The 24,955-nt window shown below is 44.6% G+C and overlaps 1 protein-coding gene across 8 annotated transcripts in view; it reads left to right on the top strand.

Moving 5' to 3' along the window:
* The window catches only part of cadps2 (Ca++-dependent secretion activator 2), an 863,559-nt gene extending 845,815 nt beyond the window's left edge, over positions 1–17,744 (top strand). For 7 of the 8 annotated variants that reach the window (XM_070900583.1, XM_070900582.1, XM_070900585.1 and 4 more), the window contains 2 exons: positions 10,466–10,570; positions 16,798–17,744. In XM_070900583.1, coding sequence (XP_070756684.1) covers positions 10,466–10,570; positions 16,798–16,977 — 285 coding nt within the window. In that variant the 3' untranslated portion in view covers positions 16,978–17,744. The remainder of the gene's footprint in view (positions 1–10,465; positions 10,571–16,797) is intronic. The other variant, XM_070900580.1, reaches the window with a different exon arrangement.
* Positions 17,745–24,955: the final 7,211 nt, after the last annotated feature.

The following is a 24,955-nucleotide window of genomic DNA, read 5'->3' as shown; positions in this document are numbered from 1 at the left end:
AGATCTTGATTGGACAGCAGTTTTTAGGTTATATTCATGGTACTTGTTGGAGTTACCATACATCATTAGCTTGCACAAAATCTGCTTTTATAGTTTGGCAGGGGGAAGGGGTGGTTTCTTTTGTATTTATAACGGTAAGGGATGTCAAAACATTTTTCATCTTTGACACCAAGTGTCAGCGTTAAACTCTTCTAGATTATGTTTAGTCTGGGCCAAATTCAGGGTAAAGTTTCTTCTATGCTGTCTTTACAATGTTAACTTTATCCAACTCTCAAAAGAAGCTCTCCTCCTCCTTTCCATCAGTGTAACATTCCTATCTCCCAAACTACCAATCCTTGCAGGGTTTTTGAATGAATCTGCCATTTCACACTGAATGATGGGTAGTTTTGTGCTGCACACCAAGTGTGCACATTGTGTATTCTACCACACGTCCGATTCTAGTCGCTGTAGCCAGTGGCATGGGTGGGAACCAGGCAGATCTGGGCCAAGTATAATCTGCTCGTGCCTGTTAGAGTGGCCTAAAGTATTCTCACCAAATAATGAGCTACAGCTTCACTTAAATATTACAAACATTTACATGAAGCCTTGCACAACTTTCCATTCATTTAGGATGTGAGCACCATGAGTAATGGAGCTCTTGAAGGGTCGTAGACTTTTAAGCCTTTTAAAAAAAAACTTTCCAGTACATCTTTAATACTGATTTTAGATATGAAATTTTGTTGCCATTTTTATGTTTAAAAAAATGATATACGTATTTCTTTAACTTTTTCTATGTGTGATGTATTTGCGGAACCTAAAATGGCACTCTAAAGCCAAGTGCAATTGAAGTATTCACATGGCTAAGAAAAAAAAGATGGAAAAGGAGCTCTTTCAACACAAACTTTCATTGAGCTCAGGGCATGAGAAAGCATCTAAATGATGAGTCCCACAACAGTCAGCAAATCCAGAAAAAAATCAATGTTCGGATTTACATTATTTCATGGATGAAGTGATACAAGAAAACAGATGAGCCAGCACCAGAGCCGGAATGCTTCGCACCCTACAGGGCCTGTCCCACCGACTTGGCAATGATGGTGGGGAAATAACTCTGTAGACATTGAGTTATTGCAGCATCAATTGTAGAGTTGTGCCATATCTGCACCGTTGGGATTGCACTGCCAGGGGCTGCAAAGGCTATTTCCGAACTGAGCTTTTTTTTAACCTCCCTCTCCTTCCAGGCTAGCATAGGAATCATCAGCAATATCAACGGCGCTGCTGTCTCGCACACTGCTGTCACCGCACTGTTGCATTTCCCAAAGTGGAAGAGTCATCACTGGCAGCCATGTGACCCTTCTGTTTTTCAGTTATTGACCATGTATGGTGCATACAAATTGAATTACTCTGTAAAGCCCTTTGAAGGTTCCAATGTGCTAAACGTAGCAGTTATATGTTGTAGCTTGGATGTCGGCCCACCTGGAGTATAGGCATGTATGGCAAGCAATGAAATATCAGTAACGTTATCTAAGGACATGGCAGTAGTAAAAGTGGAAAGGTTGTCAGGCCACACTTTGTGACATGCATACTTGGGCCATTTACCTGGTAGGCTTACCACTGCAGCTTTCTTGAGGTGTGCCATCTTCTTCTGCTTTTGTTCCTAGGCCATGTGAGCACTATACATTGCACTGACTCTGGCTTCTGCCACTTTCAAACATGCTGCATTGCTGTCCTCTGGGAAAGGTACCCCGTTGTTCCAAACAAGGTAACCTCATGCAGCAGCACCTCTGCTTCACTAGCCATCACTTGGGATGCTATGCTACTTCATCACTTGACCACTGATCCCATTTCCTACCTCAGTTTTGCCTTCACTTGGTTTCTGCCCAGCCACTTCTCTTGTCTCATGTAGTCATTAGAAAGGCTAAAAAATATTTGCAGCCTTTGAAAAAGCTGAAACAATGTTTTTAACCTTTAAGTGCCTGCAACCCTTGAAGGACTGCTGACATGCACAATTATCTGCTTACTCCTTTTAGCAAACTTCCAACACCGAGCTCAATATGGGTTAAGAGCTCATAATAAGTAATAATTAGGGCAAACCTGGGAAAAATCAGGCCTGCACTCTATTGCCAGGAACTAAGCTCACCATTCTGTGGTCTCCCGACTTTAGCACTTATATTGACATTTCATCCCCTGTTGTTTAGAGAGCAAAACATAACACAATAAAAGAAAGACTTGCATTAATATAGTGCCTTTCACGACCACCAGACATCCCACAGTGCTTTACAGCCAATGAAGTACATTTTGAAGTGTAGTCACTGTTGTAATGTAGGAAACGTGGCAGCCAATTTGCGCACAGTAAGCTCCCACAAACAACAATGTGATAATGACCAGATAATCATGTATGGTGTTTGCATTTCTAAAAGAGGCTGATTCCCCGCTTGGGAACTTCCATTAAAAAGCAGCACTCGCAGGGAGCACTGGTCAGAAAATCACGAGCCTTAAGGACAAAGCAGTCTCGCAGTGAGCACCTGAAACAGGCATTAGGCCCCTTAGTTGCATATGCAATGACCATAAAGCTTGTTTCAGGCATGGGCACTGCATGCCAATTTTTTGGGGGCCTTTATTGATATGGTGGGCGGCGCAGTTCCATCTCTTAATGTGTGTGCTTCTTCACCTGCCATATTGGACTTACGGCTCAAAAAATGGACACTCTTTGACCGAATTTCTAGGCCAGTGTCTCTCGTGTGGAAATTTCTAAGCAAGCATGAAAGTATCAGATGCAGAATTCTGAGAGAGTCACTTTGTAACTTGCTGAAAGTGGACTTGCTGGTGGTTACAAACCCAACAAGTCCCTCAAGCATAGCCTGTTTCTTTGACATCTCATCGTGGTAACTGTAGCAGCACAGATCTCAACGCCCCCTCCCTTCATTGGTCACTCAGATTGGCTGAAGTCAAAGTCTTTTTTTAAACAATGAGCAGGAGCAAAAGGACTGCCGGGCTTTGGGCCTCTCAGCCTTTTACAATAATAGTAATTTGAATGTAAAGAGTGTTTGTGAAATTTGGTTGTAATTAATTTATTGTTAAGTGTCAGTTCTCAAGCCGTGTGGTGAGAGGCCCATGAAAAATGCAGACAGATCGTACAAATTAAAATAGAATGATCTCCGCTGTGTGTGCAATAGAAGAAAAGTTAAAGGGAGGAGTGAAAACACCTAATGTATACAATTCCTGATGACTAAATGCTCCAATTTAATTTCAGTGCTGGCTCAATTATGTTGCTCTTTAGTAGTTAGGTGCAGCTTGCTGGCAAATATGTTGCTAAACCTCATTTTCAGTTGCCATGCGTGGCAACCTTTCTAATCCTTGTTAGGAAATTGCAGAGTCTGGGGCTGACAAAGAGATCACGCTTGCTATTGTGGAGCTCGCGGGCTGCGAGTGAAGCCTCCGCAGCTGCAAGGGACCCAGCTTGGCTCAGCTGTAGTATTTAGGCAAGTGCAGTCTCCCTGCTTTGTCACTCTCCACCGACAATGGAGGGGAAAGTCTTTCAGTGCCTGTAGCAATGCTGAACACAGTTGGGGATCAGTGCCGGGCATTCATGTCACACCTCTTTTCATTGCAATGGATTATTAATTCAAGGCTAAAGGTCTGCGGGGAGGTGGGGTGGGGGTGGGGGAGGTTAGTGCCAGGGTGTGGAGGAGTTAAAGAAAGATGATGAAGTGAGAGTGCTTGTGGCCCTGTTACGGTAATTTTCATACTCATTGGAAACCATCAACACTAAGAGTGTTGTATCCCTGTTGACCTGTTCATTATTACAAATGCACAAGTGCCATGGTTCTCAACATTTTAGCAGCCAATCATTGTTGAAACCATCTTCTGAGTCATCCTTCGAGCCTCAGTTCTTGGCTGCCTGTAAAAATCTTCTCTCGTACAAAGTATGAAAACGTTCCTTAAATGATGAGATTAGACTGATGTTCTGTTTTCTGCGCTCCTGTTGATTTGTTGGACCTTTCTGGGCTGGAAAGCGAGTGGAGGCTTGATGAGGAAATGGACAGCTAATGTGATTTGCCAGCCCAGAGTCATGCACAATTTGTGTGAAGAAATACAGAGGTCACACCGTGTTAAACACAGCAGCTCTTGCTTGTTTTCTGTGGTTCTTGAGAGGTGTGGGCAGAAAAATGAAGTGGATAATACATGCCCTTACAAGTGTTAAGTGAAGAATCAATAGGATAATATGAGTTTTTAATCGCAGACACCATTAGATGCAATGTATCACAGATTTATATCTGATTGACTCCTTTTTGTTTTATTATTCTGTCGTGAGAATGATTGTCTTTCATGCATTTATAATTTGACATCTATGATTTTGAATCATTTTTCTTACGGGTTAATAACAGCGGACTGAAAGTTTGAAATCAAGTTGCCAGTCCTCTCTAATGCTTAGTAATTAAGATTCTATATTATGAACTGGTTCCTACAGTGCTAAATTCACTCTTTCACTCTATTTGCACTGCCTGGCAGATCCAGAGATTGTCAGAACCCTGTAACAATTGTATAATCTGTTAAAACCACATTGCCGACCTGTATGGCTGGGCGAGGAGCTTAGCTTGACCCCAGCCACAAAAAAATGGCGGACCCAAAACTGCAGATATCTTTGATCCCAGCAGTGCTTTATCACCAGATTCAAGAGGTGAAACCATTTCCAGAGACACAAACGCTGCCTCCATTATATTGCAGCACTGCCTCTAAATTCAACAGACCGTTGTATGCAAGTGGGGTGGGACCAGTGATAGTGTTATTGTATACAGCCTTAAGAAAGGGCAGGTTTGATGATCAAAATGGCCTTTTCTCATTCCATATTTCTTTTATGTACATACGTTTCTGAAATTCCCTCAGAACTGCATGAGCTATGTAGATGCTTAGAAGACAAATAATTTTTTTTAAATCCAAGTCAGAATGGGACTGACTGGGGGTGAAATTGGTCGTGGGTGGAAGCACAAAACAGGCGATCGTGAAATAGCAGAGAGTCCAGAGCAAGGACACATAACCTTCAAATTAAAGCTAGGTTGTTCAATGGTGATGTCAAGAAGCACTTCTTTACACAAAGGGTTGTGGAAATCTGGAACTCTATTCCCCCAGAAAGTTGGTGATTTATTTTAGATTAGGATTCCTATTTGCTCTCTCCTGGTTTCCCAGCCCATAACTGAGTTACAGACAGGTGGTTGACATGGGCCATCCGCCATTAGGTGCACAGGAGTGCCCTGGACAAGGCTGCTTCTGTGATTTTTGCCTCCTTGCCTGTGAGGAAGCAATGGCCTGCACTCAGTGCCTCCCCATGATAAAGTAACTGAGATGGGGAATTCACCAGAGTGAGGTATATTGGTTCTACTTTATTTAAATACAGATTTTAATATTTGATTAAGAAGTTTTTGATGACCCAAGGGGAGTCCTGCGTCACCATTGGTTCAGGGTTTATTATTTGCATAAAACTCACAATCAACATTCCAACACATCCCATGAAACTCTGCCAGATGACTGCATGGCATTGCTAGGTTTATTGATTGAAAAAGATGATTAGCTTTTGATTGGTGACCTGGTAATGCCAAGATTTAATCGATAAATTCACTTTTAATGTGTGCTTAACACTGACATGGATTGAGAACTGGTTGTCAGACAGGAAGCAAAGAGTAGGAGTAAATGGGTACTTTTCAGAATGGCAGGCAGTGACTAGTGGGGTACCGCAAGGTTCTGTGCTGGGGCCCCAGCTGTTTACACTGTACATTAATGATTTAGATGAGGGGATTAAATATAGTATCTCCAAATTTGCGGATGACACTAAGTTGGGTGGCAGTGTGAGCTGCGAGGAGGATGCTGTGAGGCTGCAGAGCGACTTGGATAGGTTAGGTGAGTGGGCAAATGCATGGCAGATGAAGTATAATGTGGATAAATGTGAGGTTATCCACTTTGGTGGTAAAAACAGAGAGACAGACTATTATCTGAATGGTGACAGATTAGGAAAAGGGGAGGTGCAAAGAGACCTGGGTGTCATGGTACATCAGTCATTGAAGGTTGGCATGCAGGTGCAGCAGGCGGTTAAGAAAGCAAATGGCATGTTGGCCTTCATAGCAAGGGGATTTGAGTACAGGGGCAGGGAGGTGTTGCTACAGTTGTACAGGGCATTGGTGAGACCACACCTGGAGTATTGTGTACAGTTTTGGTCTCCTAACCTGAGGAAGGACATTCTTGCTATTGAGGGAGTGCAGCGAAGGTTCACCAGACTGATTCCCGGGATGGCGGGACTGACCTATCAAGAAAGGCTGGATCAACTGGGCTTGTATTCACTGGAGTTCAGAAGAATGAGAGGGGACCTCATAGAAACATTTAAAATTCTGACGGGGTTAGACAGGTTAGATGCAGGAAGAATGTTCCCAATGTTGGGGAAGTCCAGAACCAGAGGTCACAGTCTAAGGATAAGGGGTAAGCCATTTAGGACCGAGATGCGGAGGAACTTCTTCACCCAGAGAGTGGTGAACCTGTGGAATTCTCTACCACAGAAAGTTGTTGAGGCCAATTCACTAAATATATTCAAAAAGGAGTTAGATGAGGTCCTTACTACTAGGGGGATCAAGGGGTATGGCGAGAAAGCAGGAATGGGGTACTGAAGTTGAATGTTCAGCCATGAACTCATTGAATGGCGGTGCAGGCTAGAAGGGCCGAATGGCCTACTCCTGCACCTATTTTCTATGTTTCTATGTTTCTATGTAATGCCATTCCTATTATCCAAATTACCTTTATTCGTACACACTGGCCCTGAAATTCACGGTCCCGGGAAGGACCATTACTGCCCGTTTGCGGTGGCCATTTGTCAAAATTGAATGGATGCTGCTTTGGGTTCAACTGGCCTCCCTGGCGTAAATTAGGCCCGGGAGGTTTTGCAGTGGTGTGGGCCAGCGCTGCGATCAACTGACTCTCATGGCAGTGTGGGGCTAGTGGCGGTAGTGATGCGGTAAAAGTGCGCACCGCTGCCGCTCCGCCACGGACCCATTTTTAGCTACAAAAAGCCGGTCCTTCAGCTGACCGTGCCCCCGCCAGCTTTTAGGGCCGGTGCAGAGTGGGAGAGCACCATCTGCCATCCTGAGAGTGTTGTTGGTGAGCAAACAATTTTCGGAGGTCTTTGGGAGTGCAAAAAGTCTGCGAGCTGCTTGGCTCTTGGAAACAATTCTTGGAAGAGCTTGTCTGTTGGAAAAATTTTGCATCTGCTTGGATCTTCCAAAAAATCTTGGAGCTGCTTGTTCAATATCTCAAAAAGGGCAGCAGGATTTCAAAACATCTTGCTGAGTTAAATGTGATTTTCCTTCTTTGTAATTAATCGTGGTCAGTGAGAGTAAATATCTGCTGCACAGATGATCATGCTTCCACTCATAATGGACTCAGCTTATTCATGAGAACACCTGCTCCAGATTGTGAGAGTCAAGGAGGCACGCAGAAGGAGGCATTGCCGTGATCAGCAAGTCCTGAGGCAGAAGCCAGGGCTGCCCAACATGCAGAAGGGCCTGCAGATGTCCACAGACATCACCATGGAGAGGCTGGACAGCAGGGAGATGGCATGAGTAGGAGGGTGAGGTACGCGGACCCCCTTCACCAGATAATGGGCGAGGAGCCTTGCCAGTAGCAGCCTTCAGAGGCTGTACAATACAAATGAGGAAGAGGGAGAAGGTGCTCAGCCAGCTGACATGGGAGTGGTGCAGCAAATACCTCTGCAAAGGAGGCCCTACCGTGCTCAGCAGCGAGCTATGTGTGAGGAGGCTGAGATTCAGCAAGGACGTCTTCACTGAGCTGTGCAGTGTCCTTCGGCCAGATTTGGAGCCTCACACAAGGCTGATGTCAGCGCTTAGTGTGGAGACCAAAGTGACCACAGCGTTGAACTTTTACGCAACGGGCTCGTTCCAGTCTGCAACTGCAGACATCTCAAACATATCACAATTCTCCACCCATTGCTCCATCCGGCAGGTCACCAATGAGCTGTACAAGCGAAGAGTGCAATATATCTCCTTCCCCATGACCAGGGAGAAACAGGTGGAGCGCCAGGCCAGATTTCTGTTGATTGCAGGGTTCCCCAGAGTGCAGGGGGCGATAGACTGCACACATGTCGGACTGAGGGCACCACAACATCATCCCGAAGTGTTTATGAACAGATTGGGGTACTACTCCCTGAATGTTCAGTTGGTGTGCGACCACCAGCGAAGGATCCTGGCAGTTGATACCAGGTATTTCATCGTGCGCCAGAGCAGTGTGCCCGTCATCTTCACCAGCCCAAACCAGGACTGTGGGTGGCTGCTTGGGGATAAGGGATATCCCCCCTGTCACTTGGCTGCTCACTCCCCTTCAAAACCCCAGGACTGTGGTCAAACATTCCTATAACGACGCTTATTGTGGGACCAGGTTTATCATTGAGCACTGCATTGGAATGCTTAAACAAAAGTTCCATTGCCTTGACCACTCTGGTGGTGCATTGCAGTACTCGCCTGAACAGGTCTCCATCTTTGTGATCATCTGCTGCATGCTCCATAACCTGGCTGTCAATAGTGAACAGTCTCTGGAGGCCAAACCAGCAATCCCACCGCAGGAGGAGGCACAGCAGCATCAGGAGGAAGAGGAGTATCCTGAGCCACTCAGGAGGCGTCGTCGCCATCCCAACCCTGCAAAGGAAGTCCAAACTCATCTGATTGCTGCACAATTCCAATAATTTCATCCCCACGACCCTTGAAATTCTACTTTCCATGGCCATCCCAATGAGTGCCTTGATACATCATTGCCCATCGTCACATTATACAGCAGCCCAGATATAGGTGCAAAAAATAAAGTTTTAATGCATACTCAATATAACTCCAAACAATAAACATTGCAGAAAAATAACATAAACATCATTTACCACCTGTGTGCATTTTCTTATAATCCCTCTAACGCATGCCTAACCTGCAACTTCGCCTCAGTGTCGCCCCTGTGGCTACCTCATGGGTCTGGGAAGGCTACTGTGTTCCCTGTGTGGAAGTTGCAGATGTTCTTCTATGACGCCTCTGACCAGCTTTGGGCCTGGAAGGGCCGGCTGGAGACTGGTCAACACCCTCCTGGGAGGGTTCAGTCTGACTTGGTTCGGGCAAAGCCATGTGTGGAGGCACTGGCGGAGTGACAGGTCTGGGGCCAGGAATGCTGTGAGTCGGAGGGAGCGCATCATCCGTATCTTGGCCCGAGGAACCTGAATAACTCACCAGGGGCGGCACAATACCACCACCACCAATCTGAGGGAACTCAGGTCGGTGCTGTGACACCCACACCGGCAGGTCCCCTGTGGCCCGTGGTGGACCCAGCCATAAAAGCAACACTGAGGTCTTGGGGCATACAGCTGAGACTGCACGAGTGCAGCCACAGTCTGAAAACCACCAGAAATGAAAGCACTTAGATGTTCCGTCGACTCTTGCAGAACCGCGGCCATCCTCTCCAAAGCAGCACCGATACGTTTGTTCCCCCACGCCTGTGCTGCAATGGCAGCTGCCACATCACCCCAAGGATGAATTTCTCGTGGGAATAATGCCCCAGTTAAGACTGCAAATTTCAGGGCTAATAAAACTGGAACACTTTTTTGTGGTCAAAAAGATGAATTTGGATCCAATGGCCGCCGCAAACTTTGCGGCGCTAAATGGGGAAAAAAGGCCTTAACATCACCAGCTTTCTGGCTGCATTGAATTTCAGCCCCACTGTTTCCTAAATTTACAGATAGCATAAAGACCTTCAAATGGATAGATATCTTGGTCAAGTCAGATGTAGCATTGTCATATGTAGTGTGATATGGTGGCCATATTGAATTTGCCTGTGTAACTACCAGAATGCTCCAACAAAGTCTGTTATAGCAAAATTACAGGAATGTATTTTGATGTTAGTTATATGTTACCTGTCTATTAATACATATCTATGTTGCATGTTAAATTTGGTTAAAGTTGATCATGGCAGTGAATTTATGTTGCCTCTCTATGCTTATCTGTCAAAGCTAAAAGACCCAGTCAGCCAAATAGGGTTTTGTCATCCCTATTGGTCATATTGGATTTGGTCATATGATGAGTTGGGTTAACCAACCAACATTTTGAAAAGGAAAGTAAAAGAGGAATTGAGGTCAAATCTAAATCTGTATTTGTTTATCTATGTTTAATAACATTTACTCATTACTTTGCCTTTTAACCTGACTCATCTTCAAATAAGTCAACCAGTCTGTCATTTAATTATTTTACATTCGAAGTTAATAGGACTAATCTGCTGATGACAAATTCTAGATTTATTGACAAGTCATTTTCTATGTGGTCTAAAGGGCAAAGTTCATATGTAAAGAGCTAAAGATTTGGTTATCCACAGGTAAATATTAGTGTCCCAAACAAAAGGAAATGTACTTTTGGATCCATGATATTTTTGCTCTCATTGCTGTAGAGATTTATTTTTCTTTCCCCAGCAATGGTACACCAGCTCAATGAAAGTCATCTGTGTCTGGCTGACAGACCGATTGGATCTACAGCTCCATCTCTACCAGCTGAAAACACTCATCAAAATAGTCAAGGTATAAACAGCTTCTTCCTGATTTTGCAATAGGTCACTTGGCGCAGTGGAATGAGTTAGCTCGATATAAACAACGTTCAAATCCAAAACAAAAGATTAACATCATATTTTGTGTCTTTTATGTTGCTATGATAATGATGTTGTGCCCTTCTAAAGTCAGCTGGACCCCCTTCATTAGTGCCATAGTGATTTATATCCATAGGCACACATCATTTGGCAAATTTATCTAAGTCTAGGGGTACTGTTTTCATGGGACAAATAGCTGACAACTTCCATTTTGTTTGTGAAAAGGAAGAGCCAACGGTCATTTTCATCTCAGCAGCATTACATGCATCTGATGCTATGATGTGTTTTAACATACTTGGCATTGTCATATTGAGTGCTTGCTAACAGAGAAAAGGTTTGACAGACAGGTTTTTTTTAAGGAAAGTAACAGCTATTTAAAAGGGGAATGCAATGAATCATTAATGATCAGGATTGACGTCAAGATCAGATCTATGTTTGCTTAAGGTAATGGCAGTGTTGCAAATCTCACAACAGCACCCTGATTTGATTAAGGTACAGTCCTATAGACTTGTAAAGATGCCGTGATATAATTGTGCACAGGAATTTCGAACTGATAGTATAGGAATATCTTCCATAAATTAAGTGGGTTATTACTATTAACAACTGATGATCATCATCAGAAGATTATACTATTATAGTCTAATGATAAATGAAACATAGTTATTAAAATATCAAGAGCTGCGCAAAACAACCACAATATTTGTTATCTGTAACGTATTAAATTCAATACGAGGCGCACAAGGGCAAACCCATGATGTTCTCTGTAGTACCAGTTACACCTGTAGGAGGTGCTGTTATGGAAGTTTTCAATTGTAAAGAAGTCACACCTTGTCTGTCACAGATTCACCCAGCCTGGTGGCATATACAATAGGTTTTATTTAGTGGTGAGAATTTATGGTTTAAAAAATCAACTTTAACTATATATCTTGGACATGATTTGTACAATCGTTTAAAAATATATTTCCTCTTCTAGGCATCCTGCTCTTGTCTTTTGTCACCCACCCACCTCCCTGCCTCTAACCAATACAGAATTTGTTGCAATTAACTATTAATATTTATCATTAAATTAGTTTCTAGTAACCTTTCGCCATATCGCCCCTTCTCCCCATGGCTCCTCTTGTGTAGCATTTGTTTTATGAAAAAGTTTTTTTCCCATTATTGGACCATCCTATGCAACCTCCACAACCGCAGGAAGAATCAGCATATTCTGGCACAACACCGTGCACTAAAACCAGGAATAAACACTGCTGATATGGGAGTCAGGCTGCTGTTCCCACGGCGCACTGCCACTGAGAGGATCCATGTCTTCATCTGCTGCCCGGTCCGGAAGGTTGCGAACCCTCCTCATCATCCTGACTGACTGCTGTAAGCCAGCTGACCAAAAAGTATCCGAGTCAGTGCAAGATGTGGGTAACAGGGGCCTGGAGTGGAAGAGAGAATGCCCCCTCAAGCACCAAAGCAGTCCAGAGTAACCTGCCCATTTTCTGTTTCACTCCGCAGCAGCTATTCAGTTCTACCTTCAAGATGATTTTCAATGTTGCTGGCCTCAGTTCTCGAAAGCAGAGATTTCTGTTGTACCCACTCATAACTGGTTATCACCGTCTCTCTCTCTCCCTTCCTTCCCACCCCTCCTTCCCCCTCCCTGCTTAGCTGCTCTCTCTTTCTCTTCCACCCCTCCCCCTCCCATCCACCCTCTATCTCTACCCTTCCACACCCCTCTTCTACCCTCTCTCTCCTTTCCACCCCTTTTTCTCTCCCTTCCATTCCTCCCTCTCTCCCTTCCATCCCTCCCTCTCTCTTCCACTCTCTCTCACTCTTCCACCCTTCCCCCTCTCCCTTCCATCCCTCCCTCTCTCTTTCATCCTCTCCCCTTCCACACCTCCCTTCCACCCTTCCCTCTCTCCCATTCCCCCTCCCTCTCTCTCTCTCTCTCTTTCACCACTCCCCCCCCTCCCTTCTACCCGCCCTCTCTTCCACCCTCTCTCTCACTCTTCACCTCTTTCTCTCTTCCACCCCTCTCTTCCACCCCTCCCATTCTTCCTCTCGCTCTCTCTCCTCTTCCCACTCCCCCTCTCCTTCTGATAATCCCTCCACTTTCCATCCCTTCTTCCTCCCTTTTCTCCTTTATTTCTCTTCTTCCCTCTTCCCCATTCTGCCTCTTCTCTGCCCTTTCCTCCTCTCTCCCTCATTCCTCACTTCCTTCTCCCCACCTCCTATTCCCCATCTTCCTCACCATCTCCCCCTCCCTATCCCCTCGTCTCACCTCTCCCCGCGCTCACCCCTTACCCTCTTGGACTAATGACTGAACTTGATCTTCACTCCCCATGTGCAATGCCACGGGGGGTTGGCTATCAATAAGAATTCCTGACGGTATATTTGTGATGCAAATTTGCACTGATTTTACTTTTAAAAGCTTTATGTTACCTTACCTTCCATTTTAAGTGGGGTTATTCTATTTGGAACAACCAGGGACATTTCTGGTAATAAAAACATCTAAACAACTAAAACACAAACCACCACTCTTTAAGTGCAGGTACTGACATCTTAGTGGCAGCGCCTAGATTTGTTGTCATCGTGACTGACTATTTACCCTCATCTGTTCCCTTGGTTACATGGCATTGAGATTCCAAAGCAGACCCAGATCAGCATGCCAGGCTAAATATACTAATTGTACTGTTTAGAGGCCCACTTAATACAACAACAGTATAATGTACTGAATGTTATATTTACCAAAACAGTACAGAAAACTTAATAGGCTCGCTTTAAAGCCATTACTTTTGTGGGCTCAGTGAATGGCTCTTTAACAATGTGATCATTTTTCCTGCAACCCAGTTCCTTATTCATCTGCTTCTGCCTCTGTAAAACTCTAGCGAGTGTGTTTCTGCAGATGTACCTTAATCCTCCTGCACAAAGCAGCAGATTAAAGTTAGATAAGATAAATATCAGATTCATGGATGGTAAAAAAAAAGGTTTGGATTGTTTTTCCCCCAGTTTTCATCCTCCATTGCTCAAACCACTGACTTCTGATGGAGCACGGATACACAGTCACCAGGACACTCCAGTACTTTGCCAAGTATCTGTCCTTCTTATGTCAACCTACATAGTGAATGTCATCAGGTGATTTGATCATGAGAGGCATCATAACCAATCCTGATCCTGTGCTCACTTAATGTCAATTCAAGCTAGCTTTGCATTGGGATGACTATATTGTGGTTAAAAGGCAGGAACCCTGGATTATTATTCACCCACCTCTAGCCTGTTTGCTGAGATAATTGTGACAGTTCCGCTCCTGCCAATCTGGGACATGATGGTTTGTATGGCTTAGTACCTCACCATGCTTCCACCTACTACCTGATGGGAGAGGGTTTTCCCAGCTCTGATTGGTAGGTGACCGACTGGTGCCGTTCGATATGCTCCATGTCTGCCCAGCGGATAGTGCCACAAGAGCAGCCCTGATGTGACTGCCTCACAAATTGATCCTTACTGTGGTGAAGTGTCTAGCTTTTGCTCTGTGCTCTCTCACCTGAAGCTTCCCCTGTGTCGATCTTGGTTCAGTGGTAGTACTCCAGTCTCTGTCAGAGGTTGTGGGTTCAAGACCCACACCAGAGACTTGAACACTTAATCCAAGGCTGATACTTCAGTGCAGTATTGAGGGAGTGCTGCACTGTCACAGGTGTCGTCTTTTGAATGAGATGTTAAACCTTTTAAGCACCTTGGGACATTTTACTGCATTAAAGGGGCTATATAAATGCAAGTTGTTGCTGTAACCAAGTAGGAAAATGTGGTGCCAGTGTGGTGCTAAAGCTGGGATGGTCCCAGTTACCTTCTCTGGTATTTCATGCATCAGGTGATCTCAGCAGGGTACAGCAGGACTGCTATGATTGATTGGTCTCCGTGCCCTTGAGCTGGGGAGGGGGAAGAAATGGCCCCATTCTTGATTGCTATCCAGGGATTTCTGCTGAACAGTGGCTGTGTGTGAACATCAGGCGCGGACAGGATTAGAATCTACTGTATTTGCCTTTACAGTCGAAAATCCTGCTGACCTTGTCAAAGCTCACACATGAAGACTGGTCACATGCAAAAGGTAATGGCACCTGTCGACTTCCAGCCCAGCAAGAGTCCACACTAAGGACAGGAGAGAAAGAAAAAGACTTGCATTTATATAGCATCTTTCATGACCTAAGGACATCCCAAAGTGCTTTAGAGCCAATTAATTACTTTTTTGAAGTGCATTCACTGTTCTAATGTAGAAAACACAGCAAGATGGTATGTCCTGTCCACAAAAGGCAGGACAAAACCAAAACCAGCCATTTACCGTCCCATCAATCTATTTTCAATCATCAGCAAAGTGATGGAAGGTGTTGTAGACAGTGCTATCAAGCGGCACTTACTCACCAATAACCTGCTCACTCATGCTCAGTTTGGATTCCGCCAGGACCACTTGGCTCCAGACTTCATTACAACCTTGGTCCAAACATGGACAAAAGAGTGACTGCCCTTGACATCAAGGCAGCATTTTACCGAGTGTGGCATCAAGGAGCTCTAGTAAAATTGAAGTCAATGGGAATCAGGGGGAAAACTCTCCACTGGCTGGAGTCATACCTAGCACAAAGGAAGATAGTTGTGGTGTTGGAGGTCAATCATCCCAGCCCCAGGACATTGCTGCAGGAGTTCCTCAGGGCAGTGTCCTAGGCCCAACCATCTTCAGCTGCTTCCTCAATCACCTTCCCTCCATTTTAAGGTCAGAAGTGAGGATGTTCATTGATGATTGCACAGTGTTCAGTTCTATTCGCAACTCCTCAGAAAATGAAGTTGTCCATACCCGCATGCAGCAAGACCTGGAAGACATTCAGCCTTGGTGTGATAAGTGGAAAGTAACATTCGCGCCACACAAGTGCCAGGCAATGACCATCACCAACATGCAAAAATCTAACCACCTCCCCTTGATATTCAATGGCATTACCATTACTGAATTCCCCCACCATCAACATCCTGGGGGCCACCATTGACCAGAAACTTAACTGGACCAGCCACATAAATACTGTGGCACCCAGGTTAGAGGCTGGGTATTCTGCGGTAAGTGTCTCACCTCCTGACTCCCCAAAGCCTTTCCACCATCTACAAGGCACAAGTCAGGAGTGTGATGGAGTACTCTCCACTTGCTTGGATGAGTGCAACTCCAACAACACTCAAGAAGCTTGACACTATCCAGGACAAAGCAGCCCACTTGATTGGCAGCCCATCCACCACCTTAAGCACTCACTCCCTTCACCAACAGTGCACCATGGCTGCAGTGTGTACCAACTGCAAGATGCACTGCAGCAACTCGCCAAGACTTCTTCAGCAGAACCTCCCAAACCTGCGACCTACCACCTGCAATTTCCCCTCAAATTTACACACCATCCTGACTTGGAAATATATTGCTGTTCCTTCATCATCGCTGAGTCAAAATCCTGGAACTCCCTTCCTAACAGCACCACAGCGACTGCAGCTGTTCAAGAAGGGGGCTCACCACCACCTTCTCAAGGGCAATTAGGGATGGGCATTAAATGCTGGCCTTGCCACTGCTGCCCACATCCCGCAACAAATAAAAAAATGCTTCCACAAACAGCAACGTGATACTGACCAGATAATCTGTTTTAGTGGTGTTGGTTGAAGGATAAATATTGGCCAGGACACCAGGGCGAAATCTTCTGCTCTTCGAAATCTTGCCATGGGATCTTTCGTCCACCTGAGAGGGCAGATGGCCTTCGGTTTTTCCTGCATTACAACAATGACACTTCAGAAGTACTTCATTGGCTGTAAAGCACTATGTGACGTCCGCTGGTCGTGAAAGGTGCTATATAAATCCAAGTCTTTCTTTAACATCTCATCAGAAAGACAGCACCTCTGACAGTGCAGCCCTCCCTCAGCTTTTGTGACATCAGATTCAGTCTCAAAATATGCATGGTCATCATCAGCATATTCAATGTGATCACAGCAATGACCACCATGTTTGCTTTGCACAGTTAGATTATCCCGTGTTACTAATCTACAGAAATAGATTTTCTTTGAATGTAAAATGTTGACTTTGCGTGTTTTGAAAGCTGCAAAATCTGAAAAATTGAAAGATGCGACGTGATAAGCACAATGTAATTTAAACATTAATTATTCTTGCTTCAGAAATCGTACAGGGACTTCAGGCTCCAAGGAGTTCTAGAAGGGACACTGAACTGTAAAATGTATGAAACCATCCACACCCGCCTGACAGTGGAAGAAGCCACGGCTTCGGTGTCTGAGAGTGGAGGCCTGCAGGGTATCACCATGAAAGACAGCGACGAAGAGGACGAGGATGTAAAGTAGAAAGGAAGGAAGAGAGACGGTCCCTTGGACTCTTATTATTTTTTAACCAGTGTTTTGTACCATTTCTTCAGAGGCCGGTGAAAAACATCATTCAAGTGTAATGAGGTTGTCTAACTTTAGAGCATAGCCGTAGAGGGGAGGGTGCAGTTGTGACTGAGCTCAGTGCTGAACTGTGCCATGATGTCCGCCTGCTCCTGATCCAGGCCATAGCAATACCTTGTGTAGTTCTCTCAACTCACTTGAGAATTGTGCAGTCCCAGAGTGAGGGAGCAAAAAGACCTCGGATCTGATCTTCTAGAGAAAAAAAACAATACTGACAGCAATCTCTAACCTTTGAAAAATGTGCCCACGGCCCAGGTGCCAGGAAAAGGTGGCATACTGACCGTGTGCACATTCTCAGCGAAGAAATTACCATCAAATATTGCGGACTCAGGCAAACATAGTCCTCTAAGAGAATTGTGCGGGGCTATTAGTCATCTGTGCTGTTTGTGGTCTTAATTGGTGAGATAAAGCGGCATGATAGAATAAAACAACCATGTCATATTGAGATGTTTTTTTGTGCCTAACGTTCTGGGCATCTTTGTAAATATAGCGATGCCTTTATAATTCCAGCTTCAATAATACCGTGCGCATTCGGCGATCTGGGACAAGGGCAGTGCCGCTCATTAATGATCTGGAGAAGTCCATCAGACAGTGTATAACCACGCAATAATGAAGCAACTTGGGTCATCGCCAAACTTAAAATAAAACGCTTTTCCCTGCAAAAAAACAAACCTGTACCTTGTGTCATTGCTGTGGCTGAGTGTCTGTGTGGCATCTTTCCTCCTTCCCCTGGCCTCTCTGCACTGTAATCCCCGAGTTGTTACAAATCCGCTGGACATATGCAATAAAACCTACATCCATCTATAGGAGGGTAATAAAATACCCACAATGGTGTAGTGCTTTCTCTAGATAGTCACTGTGAATACTCGTGAAGCATTTCCAACACATTAACGAGCCGCCAGTGTTTGCAGCATTTATCAAACACTGAACGATGGCTTTAATTATAATAAACTCTCCTCTGTATTTCCAATTGATATTCGTTTAGCTTTCTTGCCTGGACTATAGGAGAAGAGATAGAGGCAGCGGCCTATAAAGGCTCAACAGTCGGGCAGTGCGGGGAGCATCGAGAGAGGCGGGAGTCAGCGAGAGGCAGCGGCCTATAAAGGCTCAACAGTCGGGCAGTCCGGGGAGCGTCGAGAGAGGCGGGAGTCAGCGAGAGGCAGCGGCCTATAAAGGCTCAGCAGTCGGGCAGTCTGGGGAGCATCGAGAGAGGTGGGAGTCGGCGAGAGGCAGCGGCCTATAAAGGCTCAGCAGTCGGGCAGTCCGGGGAGAGAGGCGGAGCTTGTACAGCTCCAGCTGGGAGAGAAGGAAAAAATAAATCAAAAGGTGATGTCACAGCCAAGGGGGTAAGTGATTGGCTGGTGATTGGTGAGTAGTTTTTCTTTTTCTTTTTTATATCAGTCAGTAACTTTTAACATTGTTGTTGTCAATTTAAGGGTATCTAAGGGTTAAGTCATGGCAGGAGAGCTCGGTCACATGATATGCTCCTCCTGTACCATGTGGGAACTCAGGGACGACACCAGTGTCCCTGACGACTACATCTGCGGGAAGTGTATCTGCATCCAGCTCCTGACGGACCGCGTTGCGGAGTTGGAGCTGAGGATGGATTCACTCTGGAGCATCCACGATGCTGAGAATGACGTGAGTAGCACGTGTAGCGAGTTGGTCTTATCGCAGGTGAAGGGTCCACAAACAGATAGGGAATGGAAGACCAGCAGGAAGAGCAGTGCAAGGAAGGTAGTGCAGGGGTCCCCTGCGGTCATCACCCTGCAAAACAGATACACCGCTTTGAGTACTGTTGGGGGGGATGACTCATCAGGGGAGGGCAGCAGCAGCCAAGTTCATGGCACCGTGGCTGGTTCTGTTGCACAGGAGGGCAGGAAAAAGAGTGGGAGAGCGATAGTGATAAGGGATTCAATTGTGGGTGGAATAGATAGGCGTTTCTGCGGCCGCAACTGAGACTCCAGGATGGTATGTTGCCTCCCTGGTGCAAGGGTCAAGGATGTCTCGGAGTGGGTGCAGGACATTCTAAAAAGGGAGGGAGAACAGCCAGTTGTCATGGTGCACATTGGTACCAACGACATAGGTAAAAAAAAGGGATGAGATCCTACGAAATGAATTTAAGGAGCTAGGAGCTAAATTAAAAAGTAGGACCTCAAAAGTAGTAATCTCGGGATTGCTACCAGTGCCAAGTGCTAGTCAGAGTCGGAATCGCAGGATAGCGCAGATGAATACGTGGCTTGAGCAGTGGTGCAGCAGGGAGGGATTCAAATTCCTGGGGCATTGGAACCGGTTCTGGGGGAGGTGGGACCAGTACAAACCAGACGGTCTGCACCTGGGCAGGACCGGAACCAATGTCCTAGGGGGAGTGTTTGCTAGTGCTGTTGGGGAGGAGTTAAACTAATATGGCAGGGGGATGGGAACCAATGCAGGGAGACAGAGGGAAACAAAAAGGAGACAAAAGCAAAAGACAGAAAGGAGATGAGGAAAAGTGGAGGGCAGAGAAACCCAAGGCAAAGGGCCATTTTACAGCAAAATTCTAAAAGGACGAAGGGTGTTAAAAAAACAAGCCTGAAGGCTTTGTGTCTTAATGCAAGGAGTATCCATAATAAGGTGGATGAATTAACTGTGCAAATAGATGTTAACAAATATGATGTGATCGGGATTACGGAGACGTGGCTCCAGGATGATCAGGGCTGGGAACTCAACATCCAGGGGTATTCAACATTCAGGAAGGATAGAATAAAAGGAAAAGGAGGTGGGGTAGCATTGCTGGTTAAAGAGGAGATTAATGCAATAGTTAGGAAGGACATTAGCTTGGATGATGTGGAATCTATATGGGTAGAGCTGCAGAACACCAAAGGGCAAAAAACGTTAGTGTGAGTTGTGTACAGACCTCCAAACAGTAGTAGTGATGTTGGGGAGGGCATCAAACAGGAAATTAGGGGTGCATGCAATAAAGGTGCAGCAGTTATAATGGGTGACTTTAATATGCACATAGATTGGGCTAGCCAAACTGGAAGCAATACAATAGAGGAGGATTTCCTGGAGTGCATAAGGGATGGTTTTCTAGACCAATATGTCGAGGAACCAACGAGGGGGTGGCCATCTTAGACTGGGTGTTGTGTAATGAGAGAGGATTAATTAGCAATCTCATTGTGCGAGGCCCCTTGGGGAAGACTGACCATAATATGGTGGAATTCTGCATTAGGATGGAGAATGAAACAGTTAATTCAGAGACCATGGTCCAGAACTTAAAGAAGGGTAACTTTGAAGGTATGAGGCGTGAGTTGGCTAGGATAGATTGACGAATGATACTTAAGGGGTTGACTGTGGATGGGCAATGGCAGACGTTTAGAGACCGCATGGATGAACTACAACAATTGTACATCCCTGTCTGGCGTAAAAATAAAAAAGGGAAGGTGGCTCAACCGTGGCTATCAAGGGAAATCCGGGATAGTATTAAAGCCAAGGAAGTGGCATACAAATTGGCCAGAAATAGCAGCGAACCCGGGGACTGGGAGAAATTTAGAACTCAGCAGAGGAGGACAAAGGGTTTGATTAGGGCAGGGAAAATGGAGTACAAGAAGAAGCTTGCAGGGAACATTAAGACGGATTGCAAATGTTTCTATAGATATGTAAAGAGAAAAAGGTTAGTAAAGACAAACGTAGGTCCCCTGCAGTCAGAATCAGGGGAAGTCATAACGGGGAACAAAGAAATGGCAAACCAATTCAACAAGTACTTTGGTTCGGTTTTCACTAAGGAGGACACAAACAACCTTCCGGATATAAAAGGGGTCAGAGGGTCTAGTAAGGAGGAGGAACTGAGGGAAATCCTTATTAGTCGAGAAATTGTGTTGGGGAAATTGATGGGATTGAAGGCCGATAAATCCCCAGGGCCTGATGGACTGCATCCCAGAGTACTTAAGGAGGTGGCGTTGAAAATAGTGGATGCATTGACAGTCATTTTCCAACATTCCATTGACTCGGGATCAGTTCCTATCGACTGGAAGGTAGCCAATGTAACCCCACTTTTTAAAAAAGGAGGGAGAGAGAAAACAGGGAATTATAGACCGGTCAGCCTGACCTCAGTAGTGGGTAAAATGATGGAATCAATTATTAAGGATGTCATAGCAACGCATTTGGAAAGAGGTGACATGATAGGTCCAAGTCAGCATGGATTTGTGAAAGGGAAATCATGCTTGACAAATCTTCTGGAATTTTTTGAGGATGTTTCCAGTAGAGTAGACAAGGAAGAACCAGTTGATGTGGTATATTTGGACTTTCAGAAGGCTTTCGACAAGGTCCCACACAAGAGATTAATGTGCAAAGTTAAAGCACATGGGATTGGGGGTAGTGTGCTGTCATGGATTGAGAACTGGTTGTCAGACAGAAAGCAAAGAGTAGGAGTAAATGGATACTTTTCAGAATGGCAGGCAGTGACTAGTGGGGTACTGCAGGGTTCTGTGCTGGGACCTCAGCTGTTTACACTGTACTTTAATGATTTAGACGAGGGGATTAAATGTAGTATCTCCAAATTTGCGGATGACACTAAGTTGGGTGGCAGTGTGAGCTGCGAGGAGGATGCTATGGGCTGCAGAGTGACTTGGATAGGTTAGGTGAGTGGGCAAATGCATGGCAGATGAAGTATAATGTGAGGTTATCCACTTTGGTGGTAAAAACAGAGAGACAGACTATTATCTGAATGGTGACAGATTAGGAAAAGGGGAGGTGCAACGAGACCTGGGTGTCATGGTACATCAGTCATTGAAGGTTGGCATGCAGGTACAGCAGGCGGTTAAGAAAGCAAATGGCATGTTGGCCTTCATAGCGAGGGGATTTGAGTACAGGGGCAGGGAGGTGTTGCTACAGTTGTACAGGGCCTTAGTGAGGCCACACCTGGAGTATTGTGTACAGTTTTGGTCTCCTAACTTGAGGAAGGACATTCTTGCTATTGGAATGCAGCGAAGATTCACCAGACTGATTCCCGAGATGGTGGGACTGACCTATCAAGAAAGACTGGATCAACTGGACTTGTATTCACTGGAGTTCAGAAGAATGAGAGGGGACCTCATAGAAACGTTTAAAATTCTGACGGGTTTAGACAGGTTAGATGCAGGAAGAATGTTCCCAATGTTGGGGAAGTCCAGAACCAGGGGTCACAGTCTAAGGGTAAGGGGGTAAGCCATTTCGGACCGAGATGAGGAGAAACTTCTTCACCCAGAGTAGTGAACCTGTGGAATTCTCTACCACAGAAAGTAGTTGAGGCCAATTCACTAAATATATTCAAAAAGGAGTTAGATGAAGTCCTTACTACTAGGGGGATCAAGGGGTATGGCGAGAAAGCAGGAATGGGGTACTGAAGTTGCATGTTCAGCCATGAACTCATTGAATGGCGGTGCAGGCTAGAAGGGCCGAATGGCCTACTCCTGCACCTATGTTCTATGTTTTTTTTTCTATTTATTGGGACGTGGTAGGAAAGGAGGTTAATAGGATTGGACTAAATGAGCCATTTAAAAAATAATTTTCTCTCAATTGTTACTCTGTAAAATAAAATCAGTGCGTGTGAATGGTCTAAACACTTAGAGGAATCGAACTTGCAATAGTACAATAAAATAATTTAATTTGCATCTGACATGATAGTGATACATGGGTTGGACATTTTTATGAATCACCTCGTTAATAAAAGTGTGACAGTATTTTAAATTTAGTTTTGTATTTCTAATCTAATACACCAATATTAGTCAACACGTGTAGACGGTAAAAGAGAGGGGAGCAAGATTTTCCTCCCCCGCATGATTTAAGTGAGCTGTTCAGCGCTGGGTGACTGAATCGGCCCCGTCTTCACATTTGCCGGTGAAAAATGACCCAGCATCCAGTGAGCAGAATAAAACGATGATTAGCACTCTCATAGCTGGAGCTGTGTTGTGACTGGTAATCGCCCGTCAAGAAAGCGTCTGGAACCTCAGTGCAGTATGGAGATTTTAAAATGCTGAAAAACAAATAAAAACAGAAACTAGTGGAAATGCACAGGTGTTTCAGAGCGGTTCGAGGTTTAACCCCCGCCCCCCCGCGGTACCTGTCTTTTTGGAGCAGCTGTGCATTTTCTGGTTTTATTTCACACTGCAATGCCCTTGGGTTAAGGGATGGTCAGATAGGCTCTGTGCGTTTGCTGGTAGGCCTTTAAAGGTCAAATGCGCCACAATGTGCTTGCGCTTGATAATGAGTTGCCCAGTGAGAAAACAGCCAATTAATTGTGCACCAAAGTCTACCAGTCGGTCCATCATCGGCCTCTGAATACTTGGCCATATATATATTTTTAACATTTTGATGCAAGGTCCAATATAAATAGTTGGATTTCGTTCTGCAGAAACGATCTCAACTGAAATCATTCGTTGTCTTCCGTGGATTGGAAGTGTTTTGGAAGGTCAGCCGATGGCGAGTGTAATGTAACTCCGATGCCTGGGCCTGACTGATTTATTAAACACAATTCGTTCATTCTTTGGTTCCCAAATCAGCAGAATGGCACTAAATATTGTTGTACTTATTATAAGTAAGATTACTGATGAGTCCCCGTCAATATTTGGGTCAAAATGTGTAATTTTGGTCACTTTAGCCAGAGTTGGACATGACCGAACAAAACTGTTGGATAGAGAGAAAAATAGTAAACTCAATTGGAACTTACTTAATTTTCATTTATTTAATTTAATCTTGCACATCAAGTGCATACACATATTAAGAGTTTAAAAGTTTGCCCGTTGAATGTAGCATAATATACATATATAACTATAGCTAAAGCAATTTTTTATAGATTACAAAATGAGTTTCTTTGAAATGTCTCTTCAAGCCATAACTGCTTAACATTGAACTTATATTGATGGCGCCAAGAACAGATGGAGATGAAAATGTACTAACTTGCTGAAATGACACTCTCCAAATGTGTCAAAAGAATGTTTACCTTTGATGCAGTCACCGTGGACTGTTCACACATCGAATTTTTAAAACTAGTATCTGAATTAAAATGGGATGATGCTACTGTAACACATGAGATTATGGTTTGCTTTTTGAGCAGCGAGAGGTTTATATTTCTGACCACAACAGAAATATTCGCAGCTTAATCATGGTTATTCGTTGCGTTATTGATATTTTCTGCTGATTTTGAGGATCTATGTTGAAATTACCGTAAATTATAGAACTTACAACCCAGAAAAAGGCCCAATTGGTCCATGCTGGTGTTTATTCTCCACACGAGCCTCCTCCCACCACTCTTTATCTCACCCCATCAAAATATCCTTCTATTCCTTTCTACCTCATGTGCTTCCCCTTAAATACTTATATAGTATTTGCCTACTTGTGATAGCGAGTTATTAACAGGAATATGGCTCCAGGAATTGTTGTGATTTGTGCTAATGATCCAATCTTTGAACGAAATTGACAGCAGGTGTATTTGTCTTTCACTGAGGCTGCGATGTAAGGCTGTAATTCACAGCAAGACACTGTTTTCAATATATCGCTATTTCGGCAATTTCACTCGTCAACTGAACAGGATGTAAAAGTTCCTACAAGGTGAACCATTTAATTTTAGCGACAGACAAGTTTTTTCCAAGACACACGTAGCATAAATGTAATCTATTACTGAGGGTCCTCCTCTCTGATCAGTCATTACATACCGTTAAAAACTGACACATGGAATAGGTGGGCATGTAAATGATTGCGTATCATCACTCAACTCCTCGGAGATGCAGAAAGTACCTATGTTTGTTCACTGAACAAGATATTTGTTTTAACTCTGATGGGATCAGAGTCAACGTGTCTATACAAAGCCTTTGTGAGGGCTTCACACAGGGGAAACGGGTGCCCAGCAGTAACAGAAGAA

Source organism: Pristiophorus japonicus, chromosome 15, assembly GCF_044704955.1.
Source record: "Pristiophorus japonicus isolate sPriJap1 chromosome 15, sPriJap1.hap1, whole genome shotgun sequence".
In the NCBI taxonomy this organism is placed as follows: Eukaryota; Metazoa; Chordata; class Chondrichthyes; family Pristiophoridae; genus Pristiophorus; species Pristiophorus japonicus.
This window is presented reverse-complemented; position numbering and strand designations above follow the sequence as displayed.